The sequence below is a fragment of the Enoplosus armatus genome, chromosome 6, assembly GCF_043641665.1.
Source record: "Enoplosus armatus isolate fEnoArm2 chromosome 6, fEnoArm2.hap1, whole genome shotgun sequence".
Lineage (NCBI taxonomy): Eukaryota > Metazoa > Chordata > Actinopteri > Centrarchiformes > Enoplosidae > Enoplosus > Enoplosus armatus.
In genome coordinates this window covers 25,812,816-25,835,283 of record NC_092185.1, presented here as the reverse complement: position 1 = coordinate 25,835,283, position 22,468 = coordinate 25,812,816, and the positions used below count along the sequence as shown (strand labels likewise).

At 43.7% G+C, this 22,468-nt stretch overlaps 1 protein-coding gene across 1 annotated transcript in view; it reads right to left on the bottom strand.

The window, feature by feature from the left end:
* Positions 1–22,141, bottom strand: part of LOC139286352 (anoctamin-1-like) — a 30,350-nt gene extending 8,209 nt beyond the window's left edge. Inside the window, exons 1-16 of the mRNA XM_070907105.1 lie at positions 22,035–22,141; positions 15,873–16,268; positions 12,662–12,760; positions 10,727–10,878; positions 9,364–9,418; positions 8,908–8,956; positions 7,724–7,779; positions 7,515–7,553; positions 6,808–6,872; positions 6,538–6,672; positions 5,649–5,809; positions 4,510–4,592; positions 4,045–4,056; positions 1,058–1,132; positions 374–442; positions 42–243 (exon numbers count right to left, since the gene is read on the bottom strand). Coding sequence (XP_070763206.1) covers positions 42–243; positions 374–442; positions 1,058–1,132; positions 4,045–4,056; positions 4,510–4,592; positions 5,649–5,809; positions 6,538–6,672; positions 6,808–6,872; positions 7,515–7,553; positions 7,724–7,779; positions 8,908–8,956; positions 9,364–9,418; positions 10,727–10,878; positions 12,662–12,760; positions 15,873–16,268; positions 22,035–22,139 — 1,753 coding nt within the window. The 5' untranslated portion in view covers positions 22,140–22,141. The remainder of the gene's footprint in view (positions 1–41; positions 244–373; positions 443–1,057; positions 1,133–4,044; positions 4,057–4,509; positions 4,593–5,648; positions 5,810–6,537; positions 6,673–6,807; positions 6,873–7,514; positions 7,554–7,723; positions 7,780–8,907; positions 8,957–9,363; positions 9,419–10,726; positions 10,879–12,661; positions 12,761–15,872; positions 16,269–22,034) is intronic.
* Between the last annotated feature and the right edge of the window lie 327 nt (positions 22,142–22,468).

Here is a 22,468-nt window from a genome sequence, read left to right as displayed (position 1 = left end):
GACCTAGTCCCTGAGCCACTCCTACACCTGACCTAACTTACCTAACACAGTGAGCCATCGCGCCACAGCCCCGTATACCTCGTCCAGTATGAGGATGACCACCAGGTTGATGATGGCTGCCGTGGTTTTAACCGTCAGTTGCACATGGTTCCTAGTGGTCGGATTGGAGCTCATGTGAAGGGCCGCTTTGGTGGAAATCCGGTAGAGGATCACGCCGAACACAATGGCGAACGTGACACCAATCTGACGACGAAAATGTTTGACAAATGGAATACGTAGACTGCGAGGGGAAATAATCAAAACCTCGCTCCACGACCTTTCTGTAAGTCATCAAATAATGTGCAGTACGTGCAGAGAATCAGGTTCTTCTTACCATTAACAGCATCATGACAATGTTGGTCATGTAGGCAGGGAGGCGGTCTCGACATGTGAGCTTCTCCATCTAAAAATGAATGAATAAATAAGGGCAGCGCACTGGAACTGTAGATGTTGAGAGAATGCTGACACACTGTCCTCTGTGCTAGGACTGGTGCAGCACTAGCAAGTCCATTTGGCTGATTTTTCAACATAAAACGTCCAAGGGGTAGTGCAGCTTGAACTTCAGTAGAACTGTATACAAAGCAAAACTCTTTAAAGCTGTTTCTTGAACTCCTAGAGTACTAGCATTTTGTTTCAGCAGCCAGCTTGTTAACCGGAGAGTTCATGACCTCGACCTTCATCAAAAGCATTCATGCTCCTCCAGACTTGGAGCCAGTTGAATAGGAAGATCTTTTTTTCTTTCTTTTTTTACTAGATTCACTCACAATCTGTCAAAAAGTCGATGGAAGATACAATACCCAAACAGGGTAGTGATGAAGCAGGGCGGGAAGCAGTGGAACACTTGTAAGATTTTATACTGTAATCAAGACGTTATGTAAAAACATACAGACATAAGACACTCCCTACACAAACTAATGAAATAAGACAGAGGTGGAAAAACAACTCTAAAACTAAACTATGAACGAAGACATACAACTATGAGAGGCGTAAATATGTCGCGCCTGCCATATATACTTACCTTGTGCTGGGATTTCTGATCCTTGCTCACAGACTTCTGCATGACCCTGAATTCATATTCGGCCCTGGGGTGGTCCTGTGGCAGTGACACACACAGCGAAACACATAGATAGAGCAGTTGAAATTCAAGTGAAAATCACCAGATGGATGTGTGTTTCCCCCGTGGTAGAAGAGGCTGTTCTGTCCAAGAGGCGTTTAAATAAAATACAGGCGGGATGTGCATGAAAACCGCATTTAATGTGGTTTAACGTGTGAAGCCCATGTAAATTCCCATGTGAAACCCATGGGATTAAATGTGAAAAAACCATGTGCTCCACTCGCTACCACATACTAAAACATGTGGTACCATGGCGGTGCCATGATTTCCACATGTTGCAACATGGTTTTGCAATTAATCCCACAGGTTTCACGTGGGAATGTTCCAAAACATCTAAGGACGTCTTCATTTTCAGTGCAATCAAATAACTGAAGGAACGTTTCTGTCAACATGACACTTCATCCGGTAAAACCTGATAAAGTATGACGATGAAGTATAATGAAGTATCATTCTAAATAAGTGCAAGGGCTTTTTTCAACACACCTGTCCCACACTGAAGTGCGCAGAGATAACTTTTTTTTTTTCTTCCGGTTATTCCTCTGAATATGAGCTCCTTCCAAGGGATCAATGCACGGACTCACAAATTGTGCTTCCGTATTAATCCTCCAGTGGAGATGCTCACTCCAAAGTACTGATCTTTCTACTTTAAGACTGGAAGGGTAATTGGAGAGAGTGAAAAAAAAAGTCTTCGCCAGGTGAGTGTCGTGTATAAGCACCGAAAAACAAGCGTATATAACAATATCTTAACACGGTGCCAGCATTTCAGGAGGCCTGTAAGCTCGTTTTGAGTAGCGTCTTGTTCGTAGCGCTGTCGGTAGGTCCTGCTGTCACGGTGGTTGGACAGTTTGTTGACTGTTGTTTGAACTGAAAATTCAGAGCTCCGGGTTCACCAGTTTTTCACTGCACATCGAACTAATTATAAATCATTTGCTGCGTTCAATGGAATTCGGATGTTTGTTTACACTGCGACTAGGAAAGAGTTCAAAATACATATACATATACATACATATAGATCACACACACACACGCACACACACCCTAACAGGTGGCGCTTTGTTTTCTCGACAGCTGCAGGGACGCAGAACAGGTGCACGTGTGGCGTTCAATGACAACAACAAGTAGAGTAGAGTCTAGCCATACTCACCACCTGAACCACTGGAAGGGGGCTTTCACACGACAGAGATGTGAAAAGAAAACAGTGTGTGAGAAAATGAAGTAGAGAGTAGAGTAAATAGAGTAAAAGGGAGCAGGATGTTATCATATTGTCGAGGCTGATAGCGCTTGATGGAACCTGGGAGTGGGAATATCTGGGAAAAACATTAACAAGCAAAGAATGCGTGTTGATTCCACCCTACAATTCTTGAGGCTACAGTTTTGTGCGTTTTGCGTCGGACAGAAAGCTGATGTTATTTTGTCCATCCGCTATAGTAGCAGTTGCATCCATCCCAGGCTCCATTCAGCGTGGCCGTCAGAGAGAGGAGCGACGGGGATGAAGCTGGCAAAGTAACGTTACTATGAAGCAAATACGAAGCCGTGTTAGCCGTGAGCTAACACTGTCAATTTCGCGTTTTAATTTGGACATTCTTCCTGTGTTTATGCATGGGGAGATGGCGTACGCATGGTTTGCGTGTATACACATTTACACAATGTGGGCCCCTGGGCTGTTTTTACGTTTGGAGATATCGGAAATGAAAGACATCAGGAGGCGTACTGCTAAAAACTCTCCATGCCAATAATATTGCATCATGCCCCATTGAGGAGGAAGATATTTAAACAATGTATAAGGACGAGCGCCATGCATACCCCATTTTGCATATGAACTGGTATTTATTAGAGAAGAATGTGCAGAGGGAATACGTTCACCCCAGACCAGTTTCATTTTATTACTCATCGTATTCATTAATTTAGCTGATTTGGGGTGTTTTTCCCTCGTATCATCCATCTCCCTGGCTTTTATTAAGACGCACTTTAAAATAAAATCTGTAATGGCAGGTTATATTTAAAAAAAAAAAACAACAACTGATGATTAAGGGCATGTCTATGTCCGTTTATGGCCGACTGTGGGATTAGAAATCAGGTCCGTGCAAGTGTGTGCAACGTTACATGTGATCACTTGTCCTCGTTGCAGTTTGTCTACATTTGGCATTGGGTGTCATAATCTTTAGAAGGCTTCCTTTTTTTATATATATACAGTGCTTAACAAATGTATTAGACCCCCCCACCCAGTGTAAGGTGTTTGCCACCGCTGCCCTAAATGAACAGTATTGCTGATGACCAAAATATTTGATGTCTCTGTAATGGTTAATCCACCAGTATGTGCAAGCCAAGCTCTTTAATCAAAATGATATCTTTAATGCAACAAATAGTAAAGCACATTATTATTTTTTGATTGAGAAGCCAAATTACAGTTATTTACTTGCATTCCTGAACAGAAACATTTGTTTTAGTGGTTGCAAAGAATGCAAGCTGTCATCAGGGCCAAAGGAGGTCATACAGAATATTAAGATTTTTGGTTAATATATGTGAATAAGGACTATTTAGTTGTTCCAGTTTGTTATTTGCCTAATAAATAACAACACAATTTTTAGTTTGAAACACGTTTTTGACAGACTTCTAAAATATTTGTGTTTTCTCATTTTTATGACAGGTGGTCTGATACATTTGTTAAGCACTGTGTATATAAAATTATTTAGAGATCTTTGTGCCTGATGAAATTCTGGTACTGTTTGGACATCTAACATCAAGACATTTTCAGACAAACATCGTGCTGATATCAGATGGGCAAGTTGAACTATACTTCAGATCAGAGGTCGGCAGCAGCAGCAGCAGCAGCAGAGAGGTTACAAAGAGTAAAGAGAGGAGTTTATCTAGTAATAGGAATTTATCCAAACCTTGAGTGCTTCCTGTGAAAAATGAATTGGGGGGGGGAGAGTGAGGGGATGGGTAGTGTTAGTAAAAAAAACAGCCAGGTAACTCAGATTATTACATTCATTTCACTATTCCATGCAATCCAGTTCAAAGCTGGCTTCATTGGCCAAAAGCAAGTGCGAAATAAAAACATGTGCGTAAATACTAATACGCACAAAATTGTTATTGTCATCATGAAATGGCAAATACAGCTACAGCTGAGTTAGTGTTCTCAGTGTTCACCGTGCTTCCCAAACTGCTGTTAAATGCTGGCTGATATATTGTGAATCATGGTTGCTTTGTAAGGGGGGGGGGGGGCAACAGTTCAGTACTTCTACAACCGCACATGTTGCAGAATATATGTATAGTACAGGTGTAGCCCACCTTCTTCTTCTATGTTTTCTAATCGGTGTTCTAATCTGCTGTCTATGCTTCGGGCAGCCACTCACCTCCTCATCTTCAAACCCAGTCAGGTCCCATTCATAGTTCAGTCTCATCTGCCTCCTCTTCCAATGCTCCATGAACATGGCGGCTTTTGAACCAGAGAATAACCAGTTAGACAAATCCTCAGACACTGAGTACATGGTTCGGTAATATGGGTGAAGACTAGTTGGCTGGGTAAATAATTTAGGTAAAAAAAAAAAAAAGGTAATTCCATCGGCTTCACTGATATGCACGACGTGATGTAACCAAGTAGGACGTGTTCCTGGGTCGTTCCTGGACCGACATTGCCATCAACCGGTCACAGCTCTCTGACATCATAAGTGTGCTGCTGCTGCTGCTACGTTTTCCAAATTCAAGTTAGTACGACTGAACGAAAACCTCAGTAAAACTGAACAAATCCTTAACCGCATGTCTTTAACCTACCTAGAGCTGTAGCTATATTAGCTTGCGAATTGGGTAGCAGGCTATGCTAACACCATTGCCATGTTGATCCTGGATAGATTTGCTTAGGTTGGTCCAGGACCACCACCGCCATGTTGAGCCAGGATAGATTTGCTTACGTTGGTCCAGGACCACCATTGCCATGTTGATCCTGGATAGATTTGCTTAGGTTGGTCAAGGACCACCATCGCCATGTTGAGCCCGGATAGATTTGCTTACGTTGGTCCAGGACCACCATTGCCATGTTGATCCTGGATAGATTTGCTTAGGTTGGTCAAGGACCACCATCGCCATGTTGAGCTCGGATAGATTTGCTTACGTTGGTCCAGGACCACCATTGCCATGTTGAGCCCGGATAGATTTGCTAATGATGGTTGATTGGCAATGATGGTCCTGGATCTACACTAGTACTGTAATTTTGAATGGGCTATAATAAACATAGGTGATGCCCAGTAGTTTAGGTGTACAGAACAGCAGAATATCACAGTTGTAGAGAAAACATGCAGTGCTTGAATGGAAAGCTTGACAGATACAGTAACAGAAACAAAAGGGGGGCCATGGTTTAACAATGGGTCAATTCAACGGAACCACAAACTACAGCCTCCTAAATGACCACAAAGTTGATCTAGGTAGACCTCATATAGTGCACAGTGATTGCATGACTGTATTTTTGAGTGGGCTGATGTGTTGCGTGTTCACTCACCCCAGAGGGCCATGAATATGGAGAAGAAAACAGTCGCAGGGTTGTCAAACAGGTGACTGGCCCGCGCGGTTCCACATGCGGTATTAAGTTTCCAGTAGCTGCACACTCTGTCGCACAGAGGGCACATGGTGATGTTGTTCTTTGGGTGGCAGATCTCCATGCTGAAACACAAGACACACACACACACACACACACACACACACACACACAGCTAATGAGATACCACAAGCTGTGGCCCTCAATCGTCAAACTCAACTAAAACAGGGTCAGGTCGGTGAGAGTTGATTGCGTATGCACATCATGTACGACTCACAGACCCATAACAAATTGGCAAAGTAGGAGCCGAGAGGATTACACGGAGCCGCCACCCTGTGTGGTCGCACCACCTGCAGGGATAGGCATTGAGTGGGTGGGAGACCTAGGCGTGGTGACCCCCAGGTATCGTAGACTGACCACTACTAAGTTCCATCCCTCACCTATGGTCGCGATCTTTGGGTAGAGCTGTTTCACCCTACTTCCAGTCTTTATGCTAAGCTAGGCTAACCACGGCCTGAGTCCAGCTCTGTACTCAATGCGCAGACATGAGATTGAGATCCGGGACTTCATCTACAACCTGTCTAACAGTCCTAGTGAAGTCTCTGGGTGTCATGTTAGATTTCTCTGGGATCATAGCTAATGAGATTGATGCCCAAAACTTGTTTAAAAGAAAAAATCAAGTATATTAAACAAAAGCAAGAAGCTTAGAATAAGCAGCAACAGTTTGAGCAAGACAAACAGCAGCAGAGAATAAGTTGTCCAAAGTTGTCCAAGGTCAAAAGATCTCACCAACTTTGCTTCACGTCTGCGCTCGTTAAACAGTGTGTATGTGTGTGTGTGTGTGTGTGTTCACCTTGGTATGTTGTCATCCACTGTTGCACATCCATACAGAAAGACAATGACCCCCACCAGAGAGGCGGGGATCAGCATCTGGGTATACAGACCCAGCCAGGCAAAGTACAGACCAATCTTCTCGCCAAAGTACTTCCTAAAAAAAAAAACACACACACAAAAAGAAAGATGCAAATGGTTTCGATTATTAACCAACCTAAAGCATTAGACTCCATAGCGATGAGAGCCCAATCTAGCAGTAAATGACACACCAAAAGAAATACGGCCTTACCGCACAAGTCCGATGGGCTGGTACTTGTAGAAGACGCTGTAGTTTGCCCACTCCTCATACAAAAGCTGAGGAAGACAATCAACAGTGTTTTGTTGCGTTATTTGTCCGGTTTTATTGCCTTTAGCCTTCCTACTGCCATATTTGTCTCGAATGCAACAGTTAGGGTGGAGTTTCCCATTTCCTTGACAGTGAACTGTGACTTCATGTTTACTATGTATATACATATATCTGTACTGCTGAACATCAATTGTGGAAGTGGGACAGTTGTTGCATGCTAACCTAACTAGCGTGGTTGATTGATTGATTCTTTCCCAGGAGCGTATTGGTACACATTTGGTGTACTTTGGTGAGTATTTTTGTTGGATTGACTGGGGGCTGGTGTGGCTCATTGATGTGTTTTTGAGAAAAAGGGAGCTCTACGGCACAGAGGGAAAAGATATATCAAGCTTTGGATATCCGCACAATACTTGTTAGTTGGATCAATTCATTGGCGGTTTGGGTCTTTTGAAGAAAAATATAGCATAACACCAAATATCTGAAAACCCCTAACCCCTAACCTCAAACTGTGTATCATCCATCCACTGTTACAACATTGACCCCAACATGTTTTTGTCCCAAGCTTAAGTTGAAGTGGTGAGTATTTTGTGGTTCTAGTGTGTGTGTGACTTTTAAACCGGCTTCCATAAGTTTAGGAATACCTTTCTCACCTTTCTGTCGTTGGACTCTGCACTCTCCTCAATATCTCCCTGAAAAAGGAAGCAGAAACACTGAAGTTACTGTACGCGGACTGTAACTGTTCATCCTCTGAGGTGAACTCATGTTGAGAAAGGGTGGGAGCTGAAGTAAAACACAAGCATATAAACATGATTTGGAACTGCAATGATAATGTATTAGTGCCAGGATCAGTACTACTCACATCATGGAGCGGGTAAGCTGCTGTATAAACACCACTGCCCAGGAGACTGGTGATGCCTGCCCAGAGAAAACAAACGCGGAACCAGGTGTTAATGTGGGTTCCACATCTTCAGACCCTGTTTCAGTGAATGCGACCGCAGTAGACTCATTGAGGCCATTTACCCTACAAGGTATGTAAGAAGTGCCCAAGAACTGCCCAAGGCTACTCCACAGGCTCTGCAGGATCATAAAGGTGACCAGGAGGAGGGACAAGGTTGCTCATCAGTGGACGTCATGATTAATTCGCCGTGTCTGTATACAGTTCACTTGTATCGAGCATTAGAACTTTTTTTTAATGATATTTCAACCATTTTTACACTTTCTATACTCAGTTTTTGACTGAAAGGAGGGGAGTCCCGGGCATTTAACCTCTGTAGGGTCATTTACACCCATGAGTGTCTTTGGGGTCACAAATGCGAGTCGTGACTGTTGTGTGTCCCGGCTGTTAAACTGCCTGGGAAGGGATGTCAGGACCCTCCTAAATCTTGTCCTCTGGCGCACCAAAGATATTGTATACCGCCAAGATTACAGACTTGCTCATCTGATCGCCAAAGTGTGATATGTTGCTATGTATAACGGTACATGTGTAATGGCATATGTGGTATAAGCATAGCATATTTAACAGGGTTTTTGATATGGTGAAATGTTACTAAAAGTGCTCAAATGCTGTAGTTGAGTTCGATCATACTGCACCAACCTATTTCACATTAAAAAAATGTATATCGCAGCACCCCCTTCCTTAGGCAACCCCGTGTTTCCTCGGCACGTGCTTTGGGAACAACTGGGCAAAAACAATAGGACGGTTAACGCGTTGGCTAATACAACACGTCTGTTGTTGTGTTGCGCTGAACACCATCCAAAATGATTAGTTAAGGAGCGTTGTTCTGGTGGCTCGCCACAACTACAGCTGTCCGTATTAACCCCATTAATTCACGAATCCTGTTTGAATGGCGTTAACGTGACTCTCTCGGTGGTAATATACTGGTAAGAACCACACCTGTGTTCTATCTTTCAGAGAAGAAAAAAGAAACTACTTACTACTGTACGTAGTAGTAATTCTAATACTTGAAACGCACGTAAAAGTTCATTTCAATCAGTCCAATGTTGTTGTGTCAAGCCGTGAGAGAGACAGGGATCCAGACATACCCATGCTGTACTTGGCCTTGCATTTTGTTCTTTTTAGTACTTCAAAAACCTGAAAAGGAAGGAAAAACAGAGGAACTTCATTTCACCATGCTGCTAAAGAACATATCCATCGGAAAATATGTGTGTGTACTTTTTTTTTTTTAACAATCAACACTACAGTAAAACAATGGTAAAGCTCTAATCTGCAGTAGCAATAATCATGCTATGACATGACAGAGACGCGTTGGGACGGACTGGACGATAATCCTTCCCCTCGTCTTGGACAACAAACAGCTGCCAGACTGCACTTGGATTCCCTCTTAGCTTCAGTTGCTGGTCTTTCTAACAAACAACTGGAAGGTTTAACTTCATGATATCTGTCGGAAAAAAAATGTGTTCGCTGAAAGCCACAGTCATGCACAAGTGGATGTGTTTGGTGTTGGTGGACGCATCACAGGCAAACTCCGGTGAACTTACTATTGAGCTCCTGGTTTTGCTGTCAAAGAAGTAATCTTTGTCTGAGAGGTCAAACCTGTTAATACACACAAACACAAAAGCACACACACACACACACTTGTTGCTGTCTGTTAAGGTTCGGAATTGTTTCTGTAGTGTATACCACAGTCAACAATTTCTTTTTTCGCCCCTCATGCTCAATTTACACTACTGAAATATGCGGTTCAGTGAGATGCTCTTGTAGAATGCACATCGTTCCTATTGGTTTTGCTGGACATTTTGCACGACTGATACCACTCGTGAGCGCTGTGTATTTGGCTGCACTCTCAGACCCGCCTCTTTCATTAATAAACCATGGTTTATGGCGTGATCAGTTATAGTGGCTCTGATCTATCTCATCTGAGACTGCAGCTCTGGGTCGTCTCCTCTCTTCAACCATGAGAGAATTAGAATTCTCCTCTTCAGACAGATTTCCATTCGAACTTGGCCCAGGCCAATCCCAACCATATATCTAATATGGGGAGGGTTTAAGTGTCGTTGGAACGTTCTGAATCCTCTATAGCGTCAGTATCAAAACGAACTGGACGGTAGCTCACTTTAAGTACAAATGGCGAGCGTTGTCATAGCAAACGTCTGTGTATCACGTTGAACAAGAAGCCGTGTGAATTGGCTGTTGGAACTAGCTACCTAGCCTAGCGGCCTTCCGTTACGTCACAGGTTTCGTTGCTCTGATGGGTTGTGGCTTCCAGAGGCATTTTTGGTCTGCGCCCGTTGATAACGCACCTTAGAAATCGAAAAGGAACTGAGAGGCTGGCAAATGTAGCAGATCGCGGTAATCCTGTGTTATGTATAGCTTTGAACGTAGATTTAATCGTTTTTACAATAATATGCAAAGGTGTGCAAAATGGCGTGTAAATACGCAGGTTTTCCCTAGTAGTTGAGTTTGAGTGAGAAAATTGAAAGATTGAATTGAATGCATTTTGTGTTGTTGTACAGAGAAATGCGAGTTAGCAGTTGTAAAAGACTGTAATTAGATGACGGCTGTATGCTAGCGTGTGCTGAATGCTGGGACAGTGCCCATTAGGTAAGAAAAAGATTAATTTCATACTGTATAACTTCATTTGAAGTGATATCAAATACCTTAAAAAGTGGAAAGTCATTCATTTCATTTAAAATGTTTGGAAATAATTCATCAAGCTTGCTGACTCTGAAGCTTTCTGGCCAGTCGGGCGCAGCAGGTTAATTCGAGTCCTGCTCACAGTAAGCCTCTCTTATGAAACCCCCCTCTGGTAACACTTTTTCTTTTACTACAACGGCCTGTACAATCATGTTATGCTCCAAGGGTCTAACTTTTTTTTCCATCAAAGTGTAAAAGTTTACTTACAGGTGTTGTTTTTCCCTGGAGAAAGTGTGTGACAGGTGCTTGATGTTCTTGGGTTGGTGTTCCTCAACATGAGGGCGGAGAGGCTCCAGAACTTTACTGACCAGAGAGCTGATCTTCTCCACAACACTGCTCGACTGTTTAACTTCATACACCTAGAAATCCCAACAGAGCACACGTACACTTCAAGTCAAGGTTATTTTATATATATACTAAGCTGATGTCGTATTTATCATATCGATCTCAGTTTGTACATGTTAACGATGAATCCTCCATGCACTCCAAGTTCCACAAGGTTCTGTGCTTGGACCAATACTATTCACCTTATATATGCTTCCATTAGGAGATATTATTAGAAAACAATCCATACATTTTCATTGCTATGCGGACGATACCCAGTTATATCTATTGATCAAGCCAGAAGAACCTCATCAGTTAGCTAAGCTCCAAGCATGCCTTAAGGACATAAAGACCCGGATGACCTGTAGTTATCGGAAGTTAAACTCAGACAAAACTGAAGTTATTGTTCTTGGCCCTGAACACCTCAGAAACACAGTATCTAAGGATATTGTTACCCTAGATGGCATTGCCCTGGCCTCCAGCGCCACCGTGAGGAATCTCGGAGTTGTCTTTGATCAGGACATGTCCTTTAACTCTCACGTAAAACAAACTTCAAGGACTGCCATGTTTGAGTGGCACACCACTCAAACATGGCACGCTATCACCATCTTGACTGGAGGCAATGCAATTAATCTGTCAAAGCATACAGAACAAGCACTGCAATCCACACTCCACCTATTTACAGTAAGGTGAAAACCATTTGACTATCCTGCCTTGGATCTATAGTTGGATCTCCCCAGCTGCTTTTCCTCCCCCTACTATTAAAACACTCCTAAAATACACACATGCAAATTTTTTAAAAGGTACACTGCTACTGCACTCCACTATAGCCCAGCCCTGACTATGTACAGGAGGCAACAGACCCCACTTCCGAACACTGGAACACCTATCCCCCTAATCTGGCTGTCTTTGTTGCCAGTAGTCCTAAACAGCTGTATCATTTACACTGCATCTTATGCCCCCCCCCCCCCCCCCCCCCCTCCTTGCAGTCAGACACGCTTGTCTTCAGCTCAGTCAACAACAAACCCCACAGCTCATTCACATCACAGTAGTCTCTGGGATCCCCACTTAACTGTACAATGGTTATCGTAGCCTTACAATGCGATGCACTTCACGTAGGGACCAACTGAACCAATCGAATGTTCTTTTCTCACACTCTGGGGGTCTCTAGACACACCAGGGACACATATTTATGTCGACAAGCCATGAAAAACGGCATTTTGCATAATATGTGATGTTTAAACTCCACATGTGGTTCTACTCCTGTGAACTAATTTAGGTAGACCTATAGACATAAAGAATATCCATTTATCCGTCCACAAACAGTCAGTATTTCATTAAACAAACAGATGCGAAATGGGGTTTGGAGATCTGCCGGTTAAGAAAGCCCCAAAATCGGTTAGGTGCCAACGCCGGAAGATTTAAATGATTAACGAAGGTATCCACACTGTGCCAGCTGTGCGTAATACACACAGGTTTGGAGAGGACATTCCGTCGACTGTACTGTAGCGTGCAGTCTAGATGAAACTACGCTTGACCCTCCAACCCAACCGGTCAAAGCAGATGACCGCCCACCTAGGGTCTGGTTCTGCTCGAGGTTTCTGCCTCCTAAAATGTTTTTCCTTGCCACCGTCGCCAAAGGTCTTGTTCATGGTGGGAACTGTTGGGTCTCTGTAATAACATTATAAAGAGTCGGTCTAGACCTGCTCTATTTGTAAAGTGTCATGAGATGACTTTTGCTGTGATTTGTCGCTATATAAATACAATTCAATTGAAAAACTAGTTGATTTGAATGGAAACACGACTGGTAAGTCTTACCTTCTTGGTTGGCATCTTTAGTTTCATTAACTCGGCCTCTCGACAGAGAACATTCCAGGGAGCATGAATCTTCACAAAGCCCACCCCTGAGACCTTGGCCTAAGAGACATGCAACAAATACAGCTCAGTTATACACAACTCGCACGTGTTTTGATGTCATCGGAAAGACAAAACAGAAACTTTTGAGGATGAAAAATCTGAAAAATGGAATACCAGGTACTTGCATGCAAGTACACTGTGGACAACCCACCCAGCAATTTGGTCCATGACTGGAGACAGTTCAGTCAAGAGTTCCACAAGTTCATGTTGGCCCATATTTCACTGTCTTAATTGTCACATTTCATTTCATACTATTATTCAAAAAAAGTAAAGAAAAAATACAGAAAACAGACAGGAGCGACTGTAACAGGCTGCCAACATGCCGTGTTGCAGGTTTATATTTTGTTTTTTTCTCTCAGAGACCTCACCCTCTCTCCCAACAGCTTCACCTGTTGTTGCCTTTAAAGGGGCTGACATTACTATATGTGCCGGTCACACCCAGATGCGCCTGTGCCAGGAGTTTGGACGTGCATTTGCGTCCTCTTTCACGAAAATAGAGCCCACAGTCTCGCTCCTCTGGTCCGTGTCACCCGTCTGCTGCTGTAACCTTAGTTACTGGACACATTCTATTTTTTAGGTTGTTTTAATTTCTTAAGTTTACCACACTAAATGTTGCTTATTAAGCTGTACAATATACTGTGAAAAGACTCAATAACACACAATATTTTTCTGGATTAGCAGATTTATGTTTCGTTATTATACGCAACAAGCATTTCATTATCATTCATATCACTTCAACTATGATTTCGTTTATATATTCACATGTGTAACATTTAAGTTGCTTGCCCAAGAGTCATTTTAGTTCCTACCTTTCATCGTTTCACGAGGGACAGTTGTGAGTGTAACAGGCGCAGAGTGGATGTATACTGTCCTGCCGTGTTGGTGTTAATTAAAAGATTATTCAGAGAGTAACTGTAGACTGCTTGTAACCCACAGCTGATTCTGCATTTCTTCTAATAATAACGTATTCAACCTCTCCGCAACATTACACCGCGCTCAGCCGAGCTTGCGCCACCACGGGTGATCACCCAAAATATCAAAAATGAGTGTGTTTGCAATGGGGAGGATGTGTTCGCCCTCGCGGGCCAGTTTGAGGAAAACAGGAATCAAGGCCTTCTACGTGGTACGGGCAACCTCAGGTCAGCCATTTCAAGTCGCTGCTGTGGGGAGCCTTATTTTCTATTTATATGCTGGCATTAGGACATCTTATACATAGGCAGAATATCAGTTTACACGTTTATGCGGCTGATACTCAGATATATCTAAGCTGCAACACTGCAAATAGTTTTTAAGCAATTGGCCGCCTCCTAAAGTGTTGAAGACATTCAGAAGTGGATGTCTCCTAGCTAACCCTAGCCCGAGCTAACATTACTGTTTGATAACAGCATTTGAGGGCTGCGCAACTCCAACATCTATTCATCCGCACATGTACTGAAGTGTTATTATTACTAATGCGTTGATTGATAATTTGGTCTATGAAATGTCAGAAATGAAAAATGTCCCATCACAATTTTCCAACGGTCCAAACCCCAAAGATATTCAATTCACAATAACATAACGTAGAGAAAAGCAGTATATCCTCGCATCATATCACATTCACCATCATTTCTTTCCTTTAGTGCAACTTTTATATAGTTTGTTACATTTTATTGACTATTTTCTTGTTTATATTCTATTCTAATTGAAATATTTGAATATCTGTTTATACATTTTTGATGTGTACAGAATGGAAGGGGGCTACAACTGCATTACATTGTGCATTGCGTAAAGGCAAATAAAAAAAAAACTTAAATATCTTATATTTATAAATCTTATGATAGGGTTTGATTAATTGATTAGCAAAATGAATGGCCATTGATTTTGATCATCTAATTGTTTTAGCATTAAACTGGAATAATAATAATAATAATAATAAGTTTAGGCAACTCCGGTTGATTCATTCATATTCTGAACATTTGGACAGTCAATACTTGTGGGGTAAAGCTTAAAATATAAATCACTTTCCGTGCATTTATGATGCCAGACGAGGTGACAAATGAGCTGGGCCGACTTCACACACAACCAATCTGAGGTGAACAGTAAATAGGAATAAAGGGAGCAGTGTCTAGGAGAAACAATGGGCAGAGTTTGAACACTGGCAAAAACACAGCAGGCGCTAACTAAAACACGCCGGAACCTTCAGGGCAAGTGTCAAGGCGGGAAGCTGATAACATTTCTTTCAGATTTTTTTTCCGGAAGTTCTGGGCTCACAACACTCTGGCCCCCGAAACCAAATCAAGGGGAGAGACCCTGTTCCGTAGTGGTTCACCTCCTTCATCGCTATTGGGACAAACATAAAATACTGGATCTGCCCAAGACAAAAGGCCAGCTTATGTACGAGGGAACCCATGTTGCATATCTCCCCGAACATGAGCCTGGAGAATGGCAAGATCTGAGTCGCCTCCAGTGACATGAAAAGGAAACGCCTGTTCTACCCATCATCATCAGATCAGACACTCACTTCGGCGTCCAAGGACGTATGATCAAAAGTTCTTTGTATATGAGGAGAAGACTATCCGGTAGCGACTGTGTTCTAACTATCGGACTTGTCCGTTTGTTATGATATGGTGTAAAAGGATGAGGACTCTAAAGCTTGGTCAGGAGTGGACAGGAGTACCTTAGGTTGAGTGACGGGGAAGTAATGCGTCCCTGGTGTCGTTTTTCAGTGTAAGTAGCTTATTTTCTGCAATAATCCAAAATCCCACGGAACAATCCCGTTGGCTTTTTGTGGAGGGAACCAGGGGCGACGCTAACTTTCGGGTTTGCCTACAGAAATACGACCCCTCTGCTGCAGCGCTCTATTGGGGTTTTGGAATAATGGGCCATCAGAACAATGGGACACTATGCACAGCTGGGTGTGGTCACAAGGTAGCCACCCAACATCACAGCTGGGACTTATAAGCAATCCCTTCAACAGAATCTTCAACATTGTGTTTCCAACTTTGGTGCATTGACTTGTGCTAATGTTACCTTTTCTGTCTGTAAAGCAGATTACAGGCACTGTTAGAAATGGACGTTATGTGGAGTTAAGAGTGCTTCTGGAAAGAATGAACGGGTGAAGACGCAAACTCACGTCCTCGTCCCTCTCCAGCTCCAGACCCATGTCTCTCAGTTTCCCCTCGAACTCCTCCCTCCTGAACGTCTTCTGATCCTCCTGGACGCTGAGGGTCTCTCCCGGGCAGCCCAGCTCCACGTCAGCCACCGGCGGTGACGGCGGCAGAGACGATGAGCCCCCCGCCCTTTGTGCTTGGTGATGTCGGAGATGTTCGTCGCGGCTCTGGGGGCCGCGGCGTAGGCTGCGGGCGACAGCGTTTTCGGTGAGCAGGTGCGATGACTGTCTGCTGGAGCGGCCCCCGGTCGGCTTCTTCACAGGGTAGGTGAGGACGTAGTCAACGCGCCGCTGACCGTCCTGGAAGTAGAGGCCGTGCTGGGAGTGGGTGTCTTCCTCTGGGGTTAGAGCTTTCAGCAGCTGACAGCATGCACATGGGGACAGACAGGGAGAGGATTTAGGACACGAGAAACTGCATGTAGAGGCAGAAGTGCTTGTTTGTTGATGTGAGCAGTTTTGTTTATAAGTCCTAAAATATTCATATATGATTTGTTAGCAACTCCTTTTCTATTTGTCATAAAAAAATTTGATGTCCTGCTACGCTCTTTTGCCAGTAGGTGGTAGTATTTAGCCATGATTTCCTCTGGGGTCAGAGGAGGGTATGGGTGCCTTCCAACACATAAAGCAAACTTTTCAACCAAAGCGCTTTATGGTAAGGGTCTTTCACCCATTCATGGAGACTGAGCCGCCATGCAAGGTGCTGGTCTCCATCAGGAGCAACTTAGGGTTCAGTGTCTTGCTCAAGGACACTTTGACATGACAGTGGGGAAAGCCAGGGATCGAACCCCCAACCCGCTCCACCCTGCTCTACCTCCTGTGCCGGCCATGGTGCTGTATGGTCACAGCCCCTTAGCTAGCAAGAAAGCTTTTGTTAAAGCTACAGCAGGCAATATTATTGAGTTATAATTTTGGTTGAAATAACTCATTTTGAACACCTGCCCCTTTGTATTTAGTTTATAAAAAAAAAAAAAAAACTGGACCCGGTCTGAATCAAACAACCAATCAGGGTTAGCCAGCACGTATCTAGCCAATCACAGCGACTCTGTGCAAACAAGGGTTTCAACATGTCTTGATTCCTCCCTTCCGACTCTCCTGAAGGTGCAGATAATGCACATAATGTGTATCTGGAATTGTCTGATATCTGTCAATATATATCGATATCGGTATTGCAATACCATGAAAGACATAATGAAGTATTAGGGCTAGGCATACGGGGAATAAAATGAAAGGAGGAAGATTTTTTTTTTTTTCCGTTTTGAGAATAAAGTCGAAATGTTGAGAATAAAGTTGACAAGTTTTAAAGATCAAAGTTGAAAGAATAAATCAATACAAGCGTAATACAACACAACAGAATAGGTTGCTTTGAGTCATACGCTTATAGGCTGATTCCATGACATGTGACATTTAGTTAGATAACATTTAGGCAGTTATCTTGACTTGTGGAAACAGTGTGGCTGCCTACTCTGCTCCCCCCTCGCTGACAGCCACCTTGGCTCTGTTTGGGACCGTCTCAGTCCAGTGTGCTTCCCTTTGAAAAGCGCAGGGAAGCGGCTGTGATTTGTGTGGACAGCAAGCCACAACAAAGGTGAGATTTATGCCTGATTAGAAGTGTTTTCATGTTCAGTTCGCTTCCCTAAACTTTGTCTTCTTGTTTTCTCATGCCTTTCACTCATACTGAAATTTCAACTTTATTCTCGACATCTTATACCTGGCCCTAATACTCTTTCATACGTGTGATGCTTTTGAGGTGCCATTGACATAAAAAAAAAGAAAAGCAAAATGGTTCATGCTGTACGCTCAGGATCCATAACATTTCTCTCATGTTTCATGGATGCAGGATTCTTTTTTTCCTGTTGAGATAACATTTTAAAAAAAATATGTTTCCGCCTGGTTTAGCAGATGAGATAGCACCACAGCTGAGCAAAACCTGTTGGGGTTTCAAAATTCTACAAGATAGGGGTGGACTAAGGGTGAAACCATGGGAGTTATGGGGCTTCATCCTGTTTTTGCAGGAGGGGGGGGGGGGGATTTGAAGCTTTGGGGCGTTGAACTCACGCACAGTGACATCTGGTGGTTTGCAGACAGTATAGCAGCAATTCAAATCTGGGGTCTTGGTTTTGAATTGAGAGGCCCTGATTTCATCATTTCATGTGTCATTTATACATATATATATATTTTTTTTTTTTGTTGTTGATATCTTTAAACGAGAGGGCAGCAGAGGGAAGACAGGAAATGAGAGGAGTAGGAGATGGAGAATGATATCCAACAAAGGTGCCCAGCCGAACTAGAACCAGGGATGCTGCCGTTCAGCACCTTGCGCCCTCACAGTAGGTCACCATGGGGTCTTATGGAATACAAGTCTGAAAGGTTAATCAAATATTGTTGTCCTCATGAAATGTTAATGTCTTTGGGGCAATATGCTGTATGCTAGAGAAGCCCAAACTATGATTTACTTAGTTCTCTCACCAAGTGACTGTGGTCCCCTAGATTCACTCTGTCGATGCTTAGAGCAAGTAAAGAGCCACGTGCAATAAAATGTCCTTCAGTTAAACAAAGACAAGACAGAACTCTTGATTCCAGACCTATAAAAGATCAAAACATCAAGTTAGAGATCTCGGCGTTTTGATAGCCACATCAAGGCCATAACAACTAAACCAGGTCTCAGAGGTGTCATGTTCGGACCAGATTTAGGGGAAACTCATTCATGCCTTCATTTGCCAGCAGGATGGGACTATTGTTAACGGTCTCTTGTCTGGTCTTCCCGGAAAAAAAAAAAAAGCCCTGAAAAAGAGACTTCGGCTCATTCAGAATGCTGCTGCCTGACGAGAACTCAAGAGAGCACAGCGCTGCCAGTTTCATCAAAAACACATTTCTGATCTCCTTGAAGAATGTAAACCCAGTAGGGCTCTTAGATCTGTGTTGCTGTTGTTTGTTCATATCTAAATAAAAACCTCCGCTGTCCTCCTGTCCCTTTGACTGACTGGTCTCTCCACTGCACTTTTATTTCCTTTTTGTTGCATTTGGGGCCACTTACAACTTATTGCCGCACTGCTTTAATGCTTGTCTTTGCCTAGTGAAGCGCTTTGAACTGCCTCTGTAGTTGAAATGTGCTTAAACCATCTGGAAGTCCACAGAGAGTCCACTTGAGGCCCCCCTGTGGACTCGATGAATTGTGGATTTTGGACTTCCTGGGAACGTGATGGTTAAGTTCGCAAGTCCAGTGAAGTCCAGACATTTGGATGCAGCCTTACTTTCTGTCTAGCTTCATAAAGGACTCACTGCTTCCTGCACCGGTACGGAACAATGTAAATCATCTAAAACCGGATATACAATAACTCCAAGGACACCGGGCTTATTTGACTTGAAGTGTCCACAGATCGAGCTCCAGATGCAGCAGGCCGTCAGCTGTTGGGCTGGCTCGCTGTGTGTGTGGGCGCAGCTGTGCGATTCCCACGTTTGGCACAGGGCCCTATTTTTCGGGGTCTTAGTCGCGGTGGGGAGCACTATGACTTTGCATTCGAATGGCACGGATGACAGGATGAATGAAAATGATGATTTCGGGAGCTCGGGCAAGGCGCCGTAGAAGGGGTGGCAGCTGCTGCGCCCACCGTGGCGCTTCCGAGTATATTCTATACGAGACATAAATAGTGTGTGAATTATGAGCTGTGTCAGCCTAATACAGTATTTCTCCTCACGAAGTCCACTCATAAAGTCTGGCTGCAGATCTGAGGGAAGGTGTCAACAGATCAAACTACACAGAGAGCACACGCGGCAATATTTAAAGGGGAACTCCACCCATTTTACACTTCAAGATCGGTTTACTAGTCACGGGTGGGCTTGGGGTTCCGGTAGCTGCCTCCATGTTGTATCCAGTTCGCGGGTTGGCAAAATACCTGGATTCCCTCAGCTCTGACCTTAACAAATCTCTTCCTGACTCTTTTATTTTGTAGAGCAAAAGAGCAACATGGAAAGCATTCACGCAGCAGCTTCTCGTATTCAGTGGGCAAACATCACCATCAGCAGCAAATAATGACATTAATTCAGCAGCTAAAACTGAACTTTGCTAAAAAAAAAAAGTGCCCTGAGATAACTTTTGGCGCTGTATGAATTGAATTGAATTGAATTGAATTTGGCTCCGGCTGTTCTTTCAATGTGTTTCACCGTGATCATTTCATATATTCTGCTGCTCATCTGATATTCAGGTCGGAGCTACAGGTGGCTGCCACTCAAAACTGTGTCATTTCTGTCATCTGGCAAAAGGTCTTTGGGTTTTCCTGTTTATGACTTTGGTGACTTACAAATGTTGAAAGAAAATTTGATTACATTTGATATTCTATTGCTGTTATGTGGCTCTGGGTCAAGTCTGAGAAAAAAACAAACCCTGATATCAAAGAATGTGGACATCCACCAAGGCTGGAAGGGTCCAAAAACCAGTCCCCAAGAAGGACAAGTTTTTCCACAAAAGCCTTTTTATATTCAACAAAAGGAAGCCAAAGCTCCGGAAAAGTTAGACGTTAAATGTCTGAACACCAAGCAATAACAATTAGTAACTATTTCACCAAAAGAACAAGTCAATTCCATGCCAGCTTCTTGTAGAGTTTCAACCCTGACCAAAGATAAACTGTTCAGAGGGACGGCTGGACAACAGTGGCCAACGGCCTGGCAGGTGGACACCAATGTGCAACTGGCCTGTTTACTGCTGAATCCGTTCCATGTGCATATCCATGTGTTACTTAAAATTAGCAACCAAAAAAAAAAACAAAAAAAAAGAAACATCTGTCAGCTGTCAGGCAAAGCACTAAGGTCACGAGGACGAGGACACTAATCATAGAGACACTCGCGAAGAGACATTGTGCGCGCACACACACCTGCAGCACTGAAGAGGTGCAACAGCCCGGTGCAAATACCAGGCCCCGCAGTCAGGTATTTAGCAACTCGAATGACATCTGCGTGTTCAAGTGTGACGAAAATAGTGACTTGTTTTATGCCACGGACCAATCATCTAATGTCGAGTGAGTCAACAGGCCGTTTTTTGCATTACGGGAAAAGCAAACCATTTGGGACCACATCGCCGCAAGGTTCTGAGCACTCGAAGGACTCAACTTTCAATCTCAACATCAAGTCAAGTCCTTCGAGTGCTCATCTGCTGAAGATGACTGTGCGGTGTGATTTTAAAAGTGGTCTTAAACATTTAAAGCATTCGGGAATCCTCAAGAGCTCCAGGTTCGCGCGCAGTTCGTAGATAGGATCAAATCTGCGCGTACGGAGTTTCTATAAAGGAGGCCTCTTCCTTTCTTTCAGCTCTAATCTTTTGTGAGCTCTCTGCTTCCCGGACCACCAGAGAAGAGTCCTACGTTAGCTGCAGTTTTGATCTAAGTCTGGTTTGATCCTCGTCGCGGACTGAGGTAGCGGTGGGCGGTGCAAGGTGGCAGGTCGTCAACACTGTCCGGGGAAAGACAGCGGGAATCCTCCATGTACAAGTCCTCAAATGCTGCGATGGATTATTTTGTCGTGTCATTTTTCGACGTGAACACGAGGCGGATAACGGAAAAAAGCTCCGGGGTTATGTTAGATAACCTCGGCGGGTGAGAAAATCTGATGCTCTCCAAGAAGAATATTTCTCTTTGTTCAAGTCATTTACGTCGCACTGCGCGTTCTTGCTGGGTGCCACTGTTTTCTTTTTATTGCATTGCGCTGCCTGTGTTGTTTGCAATGCAATCATGGTCTCGACTCAAAACTAAAATCTGACTAACTAACTTGCAGACAAGTTTTGGGATTTTGGGGCATCTGTTTCATGCCTTTCGTATCATTTTATACATATTTCCTCAGGATTCAGCCTGACGTGTACCGGTATGTCGGTATGAAACTATTGGACCTCAACTACAATCCCAAATAAGGTTAATGTGAGTCCGAACAGTGTGTGGCAAAGCATCGTGAGTTTATATTGACGGACATAAGGAGGTTATGTCGAATTGATGTACCTGTACTTTTTTTTTTTACAATGCTAATATCCCAAGTATCCGTGGACAGTCCTTGCTGTCCTCGTGTCTACCTGTACGGATTTCATTCAGCGGCTCGGCCTTGTCTCAACTCTTCTTGTGCTCCCTGGTTTGTAGAGAAACTCACCTGAAACTTGCCATGGAAGATGACGTCTTGCAGAAAATGTGGAGCCTGTTGCTCAGACCCGGAGGTTGGACAGAGGTCGACTCCCACTTCGGGTTCCTCTGTCATTGTCCCGGTCCCAGCGGGTAACAAGCAGAGCTCAACTGATGATGACGACGACGACCAGCGAGTGACTTGCTTCCGAACAGAATAGTCCGGCTTGTGCTCTTCCTCTCTCTCTCTCTCTCTCTCTCTCTACGTCTGTGTCCCCTGTTCAGAATGTCTCATTATATGGCAGCATCCAGCCCCTCTCCTTCCCTCTCCTCTTAGTTTCTTGTGACTCCGCCACTTTTCTGTGCCTTTGCACGCCTCCCTTCAAAGCTCTGCGTGGAGCTCTGTTTCTGTCTCAGTGTGGAGTGGCTGAAGTGAGCCCCGCGAGCCCTGTTACTTGAGAAGCC